Source organism: Arachis ipaensis, chromosome B10 (genome assembly GCF_000816755.2).
Source record: "Arachis ipaensis cultivar K30076 chromosome B10, Araip1.1, whole genome shotgun sequence".
Taxonomy (NCBI): domain Eukaryota; kingdom Viridiplantae; phylum Streptophyta; class Magnoliopsida; order Fabales; family Fabaceae; genus Arachis; species Arachis ipaensis.
The window spans coordinates 25,996,905-26,007,328 of NC_029794.2; the positions used below are offsets into that span (position 1 = coordinate 25,996,905).

Here is a 10,424-nt window from a genome sequence, read left to right on the forward strand (position 1 = left end):
AGGTCACAAATTAAAATTCTTAATTAGGATGGAAAAATAGCAAAAATAATCTGTCTTCGGTTTTAGCAAAAGGATAAATACTAAAGAAAAATTAACAAAAAAAATTACTAATAATCAACCATTTCTTTATTTTATTTATTTTGATAAGACAAGTATCATGTTCAAAACATGAGGAACAAAGAGACTAGAACTCCCACAAAAAATCAACCAGAGTAAAATACATTCAAATACCACAACTAACACCTCTAATGAGCGAAAAACATGATCCTTATTTCCACTCCTAACCCAATACATTTTAATATAAAACATGATCCCCGTTTATAAACATTCTTTGTCTTTGTCTAACAATCATCCTAGTGATAAATTAGAATAATACCTTTTGATTTCTAAGATAGACTTCGTTCACATGAAGCAATAAGTTATTGCTCTATATCTATTAAGAAGAGCAAGTGAAGCCTAGGTCCCATCCATTTATATTTTGACCAAATAACTAGGCAAATTATCTCAATTGGACTCAGAATTTAGAGTTTACATGGCTAGGCAAATCCTTGAATATGGACAAACCATGCAATCCATTTTCAAGAAACCACACATTTCCACTTTCTATCAACATGTTCTTTTAGAAACAAGCTTTTCAACAAATCATGAATCATGAATTTCTAGGCACAACATATTTAGATAAAGGGCAATTACCGTAATTATCCAAAAACTACAGTCTGTCATTTTCTTCCAAAAATTACAATAAATCCATAACACCTCTTCGTGAGCTAAAATTTGGTGGGGACAAACTAGAGATACTAAAATTCAGTGTTTTTGGTCTCATACATTTTCAAGCTTTGTAGGATTAATTATAAATTTTAGAAGTTGGTTGTACTATTTTTTTAAGATTCCTTCTTCCAAAATTCATATATAACTCTATATCAATTGTTGAATAAAGTACTTTATTGGCTTGAAATAAGCTCCACATGCATGATATCTTACTCTAACAACTACTTGGTCTAAATTTGGCTTTCCATGCACTCGTTTGGATCCCTCTTTATTTTTTAAATTTTCAGGTTCTCATGTTGCATACATTCTCATATATGTAGATGATATCAAATGAATAAGAAATCTCCAAAAATTGATTTTCAATATCAAAATATATGGAATAACGGTTCCTTTGGCTATTGTTATCCCTAACTAAAAGAATTTTATCAGATAGGAAATTTCTAATGTTCCTGACACCGACTAAATAATCAACATTACTGTAACTAGAATCACATATACATGTATTTCTTCTATACCGTAAACCAATTGTTCGTGTATTCAATTGGATTGGTTATGGGTAGTAATGAAAAAGAAATCTAGATGACAATAAATCAGCTTCATTCTACTTTCTTACAGAAGGATTTAGGATTTAGGTTTTAGGTGATATTAATTTTTCTTTAGGCATTAAAGCCACATCTCATTCTTCTACTCATATTTCTTTACGTTAGACAAGTATATACATGAACTTTCAGAAAAATCTGGTATGCAACACTCTAAACCTATGGTTACACCTATGATTACACCTATGGTTACAATGATGAGCTCTAATCAGTTAACAGCAACAGATGCAAGTTACGTGATGATTCTACATTATTTCGTTCTTTACTGGGAGGTTTACAATATGATATTGTATATTCGGTCAATAAACTTAGCCAATTTATGGCCTCTCACAAGCAAGAATATTGGATAGCCTTGAAGAGACGCTATCTTGCAGGTACGTTCACTACAAGATTTTTGTTTATTTGTGGAGGTTTTTTTTCGTATTTGTAGAAGTTTATAACCCCCAACAAATAGTTTGTGGGATCTCTAAAATCGCCCAAATTTGAGGTGCCACGAGATCTTTTGTGGGAGTTTTTAAAAACCCCCACAATCTATTCGGTGGGAATTTTGTATGTGTTTAGTGAAGGTTTTATATTAGACTTTTGTGACAATTTTAAATCACTTTTGTAACAGTTTGAAACCCCACAAATTGATTTTTTAATTTAACAAAAATTAATTATTTTGTGAGATTTTCAAACCTCTACAAATCCTATAATTATTTATTTATTTTTAACTCAATATCAATAGTTCCAAACATAATTGCATATTGTATTGTTTTACATAACTATTACTGTTTTTCTTTAAAAAGTAAAATAAAATAATTTCAATATTTCAATATCATCTAATTACATAAAAGTCTCAAATATACAATCCAGATCCAAGAATGAAAAAATATTCTATAAACTACACAACCTTAAGAACATGCCCGAGATTCCAAACCTATAAAGCACTTTGCCAAAGAAACTACCAGTATTTCAGCCTCCTTAGTGTCCAAGCTTCATCAGCATTGAACAAGACAAATAACATTCACCACTCAAATTGAGAATAAGACAAAGAGTACAAAAGAAAATCTGCATAGTTTCCATACTAATTGTACATCAATCTTAGCACATAAAAGTTCTCAACCATGTTTTATTTAAATCCTCTAGTTTAACTAAATCATTAGCCCTAACATTCATCAGAATATAAATAAATAAAGTGATGATACAAAATAATAACCATGTGATAATAAGAGTAAAATTAGCCATTGGTGGTGGTGGGTACCTTAATTTATCAAGTGGAGAACAACCCAAGTCAGCATTGCATATTGGACAATGCTTTAATTGCTCATCTATTAGCTTCTTATCTATGCAAACTGTTATTCAACAAACACATATTTAGCTCACATTACATGCTGCATGGAACATACTCACAGTGAATAAAACATGACAGTAACAAATAATGTATCAAAGAGTGAATAAAATAAATAAAAATTGTACCAAAAGATGATCGTAACAGATACAAAGAATTACGACCATAATAAATAAAATTGTATTGAATTTACCAAGACAACAGGGTCAAATAAAAGAAAATTAAATCCGATCGAAACTAAAAATAAAAAGAAAAAGGGGAAAGAAAGATTAAAAAGCAAGAAGGAGGAGGAGGTGTACTGACAAATGTGTAAGCATTCAGAAATGGTGGTGGCATTGTTGAACAATTTATTGCACAAAGGACATGTTAAGCATGCCTCAAGCTTGGCTCTATTCAGCTTTAGCGCTTGCCCCTCAAGATTTACTCTTTTGTACCTGAAATCACGACAATCACGAACATTCTGTTAAAAAATAAAAAAAGGGTAAAATAAATTAAAAAGCGAAATATTTATAGTCATTCCACTGGCATAATTATTCACCTTATTATTATTGGTATTATTATTACTGTAGAGTGTAGAATACTTGATAAACAAAGACATTAGAGACTAGAGTGTAAGGTGAAGTCATAGATAAAAGTATAACACAATAATCATCCCCTAATTCATGATTTCAACAAAAATCACCTCTAACTTAACCTTTTAATTCAAACCCCCAACTCTATTTTCTATAGATACAATTTCTATATATATAGTTTCTACCTAGAAATTAAAACTGAAAATGGAAGAGGAAGTTGATTATTATTAATGGTTGAGACTTGAGACTTGGTGGGAGGAACTAAGTCCCATAAACAGCCTCTTCAGCTTCCAATTTGTTGATCTCTTCCTCCATCAGCATCCCCTGGTAACGGCATTCATTGTTGCAAAATGCTCTCTCACCCCTGAACATTGATTGAATAACTAAATCACTTGGCACACTAAATTAAAGCAGTAGTTGTAATCAGCATTAGACATACCTGTACATGTAGATGTCTTTACCATGCCCAAGATTCTTGTTGCAGAGAAAGCAGACAATGAGAAAGGAGTGAGAAGGATACCGAGTAGAAGCATCTAGCTTGGGTGAGACAGAAGGGGAGAAAGGAGTGAGAAGGATACCGAGTAGAAGCATCTAGTTTGGGTGAGACAGAAGGGGTACTCTGAATGATGCAGTTACCAAATATGTGAGTGTTCCTTGGGTTAGGACAATGGCAAATCATGCATGTGTAGTCCTTAAAGAGTTCCATCAGTTCCAACTCGCTAGCAGATACACACCCTTTGAACACCCTCTCACCTTCTGGTGGTAAGGGAGGAATCTAAATCTTCAGTTGTGAACCAAACACCACCATTCTTAAAAAGCGAAACATTTTCTAAATATTTCTAAACATTTATCTAAACGTTTATCTAAATTCATTTCTAAATATTTATTACTTCAGCCATTGGCATAATTGACATTGGCTGGCCATCCTGGAAACGGAAGAGTCCACCATTGAAATCCTTGCCATACTTATTTAAATAGTACACTACCTTGATGAACAAAAGTTGTCAGCAACAGTATTAAATAAAATTCAATAAATGAGAGTAGTGGAAAATGAAATTCTGACTGCAAAGTGCTGCTATTTGAGATAGGGTCTGTTATCATCACTATGCCCCCCCAATGTTTGCACCTCTCCTCCAGCTGTTTGATGTTTCATAAATACAATAAAGTAAAGATTGTAAAAGAAGTAACAACCAACAAGCAATTGATGGTCCTTAAGATAGAATAGTAACCTGATTAAAGCAGTGAATTCAACAAAGTTCTTGTATTGACAGTTGAAAAACTCTTCTAGCTTGTCTTTCAACTTTTCTGTGAAGAAATTTGATTGAGATTGGAAATTTCAATGAAGGGAAAGATGATAAAGAAAGAGAGTACCTCGGATGGGAATGGTTTCATAGAACAAGTTTTGAGAGAAATCAAGAAACCGCAAGTTTTTCGTTTGGCCTATCCACTCTAGAATTGAGCCACTGAAATAGTTACCGAATAATTCATACACTTCTAGAAGGCTATTGTCAATGAGCAGCTTCTTCAGTTCAAGAGCAATTTTAATAGCTACATGATTCGGAATCTGCAACCAACAAACTAATCACAAATGATACTAACCAAATTGAATCCACATTGCAGCATTAAATCCAGTCTATAAGGGCAAGCACAACACTTTTCAACACAATCCAATCTCAGTCCTATCCACATAGTAGTGATCCACATTATTACCCAACCGCACCTTCACCTATAAGCATAAAACACAAGGGAATCGATATTCGCATTATAGAAGCAAATAAACCAATTGAAACTGAACAGAAAATAGATTCCAAAATGATTGATTATGTGCATTCATGCAATGAAGAAATTTTTCGATATCTATATTGAAATTGAGGTTTCAAAACGGACCTTAACGAAATCGTACTTGGAAGAAGCATTGTGGGAAGAGAAATTGTTTTTGGAGGAGAAGCTTTGCTTTTCGTCGCTTTCTTTGCTGCTGGCGGGATCGAAGGCATGGGTTCTTTCTCAAAAGTTACCGTGTCGCGACCTAAGGAGACGCATCGATAAAAGAAACAACGAGAAAAGAAATTGTCGAAGCACGTGGTGGTGGCGCTAGCATCAAGTATATGAATGGCTGTAGCGGTAGTGGTGGCAATGGCGGTAGCGACGGCATGGCGATGACGACAGCTGTAATTTAGGATTTCCATTTGGTCTTGTTCACATTTCGCTCTCCATTTCACTCAAAGCTAACCTTGTTTACATCTTTAGTATAGGCTTTAATTTAAAATACTGAAATTTTTATTTTTGGGGGTTTTGTAAATTGTCACAAATAGATAATGTTAAGGAGGTTTTTAAAAACCTCCACTATAAAACCTCCATCAATTAGTAAGAATCTTGTAGTGGTCTGATATTTGCTTTACACTTCTGGAAATCCATTGACTTGTGCCTTACAGCTTTTGCGGATTCAGATTGGGCTTCTGATTTGGACGATCACAAGTCTACTTGGCTTCTGTGTTTATCTTGACGCAAATCTTGTCTCTTGGAAATGTAGCAAGCAATCAATAGTGAGTAAAAGCTCTACCGAGGCAGAATTTCGCTTGCAACGGTACTTACTGAGCTCATTTAACAATATGTCCGCTGTGCTCCTTACTTATAATCCTATTTTACACAATCGAACCATACACTTTGAACTAGACCTCTATTTTGTTTGTGATCGAGTCACCAAGGGGCTTATGGTTGTTACTCATATTCCTAACACTGAGCGAGTAGCTGATATTTTGACAAAGTCTCTATCAGTATTTCCCAAATATTTTGATAAGCTCAGTTTGGCGTTAAAACCACCATGAGTTTGGGGACTGTAGAGAGTAGAACAAAGTATATAAGTATTAGTTGTACTATCAGTTCTACTATTTTTTATAGAGTAAAGTATCGTTTTTGTCCTCAACGTTTGGGGTAAATCCTATTTGTGTCCCTAACGTTTAAATCGTCCTATTTGTATCCCTAACGTTTGTAAAAGTGATTCAATATTACCCTGCCGTCAATTACACATCATGAACGCTTTAGTTTGAGTTTTAAAAATAAATCTCTTCTCTTGAAGTTAGAATACAAATGTCTAAGATAGAATCGATGATCCACTCCGAAAAATAGCTCATCAAAAGTTGAAACTAATTCTTACAACATTTATATAATTTACTTTTCTACGGACATAATTGAATCTAAACACAAATAGTGGGTATAATATTAAAATCGAACACATCCAAGTGAGACCTAATTGAGAATGAATACATGCAAGTGAGAATAATTGAAAATATAATCTGATTTGTTAGTATAATTGATGGTAGGATAACGTTGAATCACTTTTATAAACGTTAGGGATACAAATAAGACGAGAGACACAAATAAGACTTACCCCAAACGTTGGGGACAAAAACAATACTTTACTCTTTTTTATATAAATAGTCGTGAGACTTAGCATAGACTTCTACATGGTATGCTTAATAATATATATCAAGAAATGCTCACACCACCTAAGAAAGTGTCATCAACATCGTGAACACCAAACGTGATAGGATAAAAACACACAAAAATATGTTAATTTTAAATTTTTGTTCATGGTATAGAAAATAAGTAACCAGTGACAATTAATGTTGTTACTATCTTGGTTAATATATAGAGTATAATAATGAGTAGCAATTAAATCATACAATTGACCAGAAAAAAATAATCTTAATCAAGAAATTTTGATTCTTAAAAACAAATTAAGAAAAGCAATACAGGATGCGAGTACCCATTAGCTAATAACAAAGTACTTTCCAACTCTAAATCAAATTCAAATCCCATAATTAATCAAACCTAATTTTTAATTTATTTGTTAACTTTTTGGAGAAAAACAAAATAAGAAGATAATATTATATGTGAAGTTGTTATATTAAAATTGTTATTACATGATACAAGAGTTATCCTATTTATAGAGATATTACTAACTAATCTTATAAATATCTATCTACTAATTACTAGTAATTATTAACTTAACTCCCAACTATTAACAACTCTAATAATATTTTAATATGCCCCCAACAAGCTGATGGATGGAAGATGTCAATAATACCCAACTTAAATAAATTTCGATGGAATGGTTGAAAAGAGGCGTGGAGCGCGGTAACGCAGAGAAAGAAAGAGACATGTGGCGCGAGACGCGGAAGAAGACAAAGGAAGAGAGAGGTGCAGCGTGGGCCACGATTTTGGCCATGACGAGAAGGAGGAACAGAGCTTCTGCTCTAGTTAGGGGAAGATGTGAGCAGTGTGCGATGACGCAGAAGAGATGCGCGGTGTAGAGGAAGAAGGAAGACGCGTGTGGTGCGGGCCGGCGATTTTGATCATGACGGAAAGGAGGAACAAGGCTACTGCTCTATGTTTGAGAGAGAGAGATAGGAGTGAGATAATCAAGGAGGAGTACGAAAAAAAAAGAAGAGAAAAAGAAAGAGACGTCGGAGACACCGCAACCACGCAAGGTGGCTGGCAGCGAGGTGAATAAATAGACAAAGAGAGGGAGGAAAGGGACGGAAAAAAAAGAAAAGAAAAAAGATATATTTATGCTATATGAATATATTTAGAATACAAATTAATTAAATTTTATTTTATTTTATATAAATGGATATCAATTGGGAATTGAGTAAGGCAAAAATTGTAAGTCCATTTTATGCGCTACAAGTGGAGAAACAAGCTAGAAACACAACTCTTCTCTGGTGAAAAACCTAAACACAACTTCTTTCATAGTTCTTCTTCATCAAAGGACGATGGAGAGCAAGATTTGGATAGTGAAGAGGGTATCGTTGGCATAGTCGTGTTCGTGCAATTATGAAGTTCATTGTTCGTGCAATTATGAATGTGAAGCCACTTCATATATTTCTATACTGGTAACAAATTTCTAATGTACATGTAATATGATTGATTAAATTATTGGTTAAAACAAAAAAGACCTTCTAAAATCTTAAAGTTTTAAACCTCGATTAGTAGAGGTTTTCTTTTCCAAAACCTTCCTCCCTCCACATTGCATCACCAAGAGTGAAATTTTCCCACCATAAAACTCTGTGGACGCTAACATGTCGCCAATAACTCCTAATTGATCCGCGTTGTCCATAAAATCCATCATTTCTTCATCCGTGATACTCATAGATTGATGCCTCTTTCCGACAATGGCAAGGTCATATATCTCCATCTCCATGCCCCGAATCGCTTCTAAAACACCTATGGAATCTTCTACCAAAATTTCATGAAAATTAGCATTGTTGTGGACAATCTTCTTCCCCTTGAATTCATCTACCAAGCATTCGTCCAATATCTTATCTGCTTTTGCTTCTTCTTCTTCTACTGGTTTATTATTATTATTATTATTATTATTATTATTATTATTATTATTATTATTATTATTATCTAACCCTAATGATGATGATGATGATGGGTTGCCGCTATCAAAGTTGTGTTGCTCTTGTACAATGAATTGCACTAGTGTGACCTTTATGGTTATACGGTCCAACATTCTAATACCTAATGCTAGTGCTTCTCTATCGTCTTGCCCACCAAGGAAGAAGATAGCCACATGAAAACATGATAAGGATGCATTCAAAGCCAATGTTGAATATCTGATATATATGATACCACAAATTAGTTGTTTAAAGTGAAAGATAAAAAAAAGTTATTAATAGTTCCAAGGAATTATATATACACAGACACTAGATAGTGTCAAGACATAAAAAAAACAAACTAAATAGTGTCAAACTAATTTTTTGATCCCCGCTAGGTGGTTAACAATTTTAATAAATATTTCTTCATTATGAGTTCTCAAGAATTATTCTCGTCAGACAAATGGTTCTTTTTGTTATTTTTAATTTAAATTTTAATATATATCAAATAAATAAATTTTTAACAAATTTTATTATAAGACAATTAAGTCTCAAAAATATTATTAGATAAAATAAATTAATCCCTTTTCAAAATGACAAAGGGACTAGTATGTTAAAAGAAAATAATGGTAGAGAACTTATAGAGAAAAAAATTATTAGGAACTAAAATGTTGGATTTCAAAATTTTTAGTGAACAATTTTAATATTTAATCATTGTTAACCCTTTAAAATTTTTGGATGTATTAAGCGGCACACAATGTTTCATACTATTATAAAAGGATTAAAAAGAATGGGTCATATATTTTATCATCCCATGTATGAAAATATACCTGTCCACTAGGATGCCTATTGTGCATCTTGCATTTAGTTGAAAGGAGGTGTTAAGGTCACGAATAAAGGTTCCGTCATGGCTATTAATGGTTTGGTTGTATTCATAGAAAGGGATGAGAATCAAAGGTACCCGGTTGTGGTCGGCAAGATTACAAACAGACTCATGCATGATCTTGTAAGGCGCAATGTTGACATACGAAAGCACGGTTACCGCACCTATCAAGTCAAAAATAAATTTAAACCATAAAATTGTCAAATTTAATATAAATTTTAGAGAAAAGTTATAAGATTGGCAGAATTTATTTATTTTGGCCAACACTTTTAGTCATCAGATCAATTTTTTTAGTATAACAATTTAACAACTTACTTTTAACTTATACTTTTAAATATTGATAGTTAACTACAGACAAAAGAAATAAATTATAATGTTTCTCTAGCATTTTTTATTTATAAAATCGATTAACTCATTTAAAGTGATAACATCAAAAGATTTTAAGAATTAAATCGCGATTCTAGTTATCATGGTACCTGCAGAGTTTTGCGAGTAGTTCTCAAATGCTCGCATGATGTGGTTGGTTTCAAGATAAATGGCAGATGATTTGACCTTCTTGTTTTTCTTTTTCAAAGGAAGAAGAATGGGTGTACTTTTTCCCAAGAGCTCAACAAGGTGTATGACGTGGACACACAGAGGACTCTCTTGGTAGGTGTTAAAGGATTCTAGAAGCGCAATCATGCTAGGAACATCTGTGTCTTTGTGTACGCAAGAAATGATGCTAAATTCTGATGTTAAAGAAGTGCTTTGGATTGTTCTCACTCTTGCATCATGTGCACTTGGTTCTTTTGACAAACGAGGATGATGTTTGTATAAGAACTTTATCAATGGTGCAGAAATAGCGGTTATCAACAAAGCATGAAGCTCGAGTATAACAAATATGTAATCTTC

The 10,424-nt window shown here is 33.1% G+C and overlaps 2 protein-coding genes and 1 long non-coding RNA gene across 7 annotated transcripts in view; all 3 read right to left on the bottom strand.

The window, feature by feature from the left end:
- Positions 2,088–2,700, bottom strand: LOC110267969. The gene is made up of 2 exons (XR_002355951.1): positions 2,611–2,700; positions 2,088–2,342 (listed from the first exon to the last, which is right to left on the bottom strand). It is a non-coding gene; the product is annotated as an uncharacterized LOC110267969 (long non-coding RNA).
- Positions 3,351–5,342, bottom strand: LOC107620355 (protein MARD1-like). 5 transcript variants are annotated; one of them, XR_002356187.1, is made up of 6 exons: positions 5,157–5,339; positions 4,641–4,995; positions 4,499–4,574; positions 3,906–4,406; positions 3,709–3,743; positions 3,351–3,633 (listed from the first exon to the last, which is right to left on the bottom strand). XR_002356187.1 is itself a non-coding variant. In XM_021114023.1 (2 exons), the coding sequence occupies exons 1-2, from the start codon at positions 3,858–3,860 to the stop codon at positions 3,531–3,533; spliced, it is 255 nt and encodes an 84-aa protein (XP_020969682.1). In that variant the 5' UTR covers positions 3,861–4,243; the 3' UTR covers positions 3,351–3,530. The 5 variants fall into 5 exon arrangements, 1 of the variants encoding a protein (XP_020969682.1); XR_002356186.1 differs by having other exon boundaries at positions 3,709–4,406; positions 4,499–4,569; positions 5,157–5,342; XR_002356184.1 differs by having other exon boundaries at positions 3,709–4,406; positions 5,173–5,244.
- LOC110268392 (cation/H(+) antiporter 15-like) overlaps positions 7,914–10,424 on the bottom strand; it is a 5,120-nt gene continuing 2,609 nt past the window's right edge. Inside the window, exons 4-6 of the mRNA XM_021114515.1 lie at positions 10,010–10,420; positions 9,481–9,697; positions 7,914–8,890 (exon numbers count right to left, since the gene is read on the bottom strand). Of these exons, the coding sequence (XP_020970174.1) occupies positions 8,239–8,890; positions 9,481–9,697; positions 10,010–10,420 (1,280 nt within the window). The 3' untranslated portion in view covers positions 7,914–8,238. The remainder of the gene's footprint in view (positions 8,891–9,480; positions 9,698–10,009; positions 10,421–10,424) is intronic.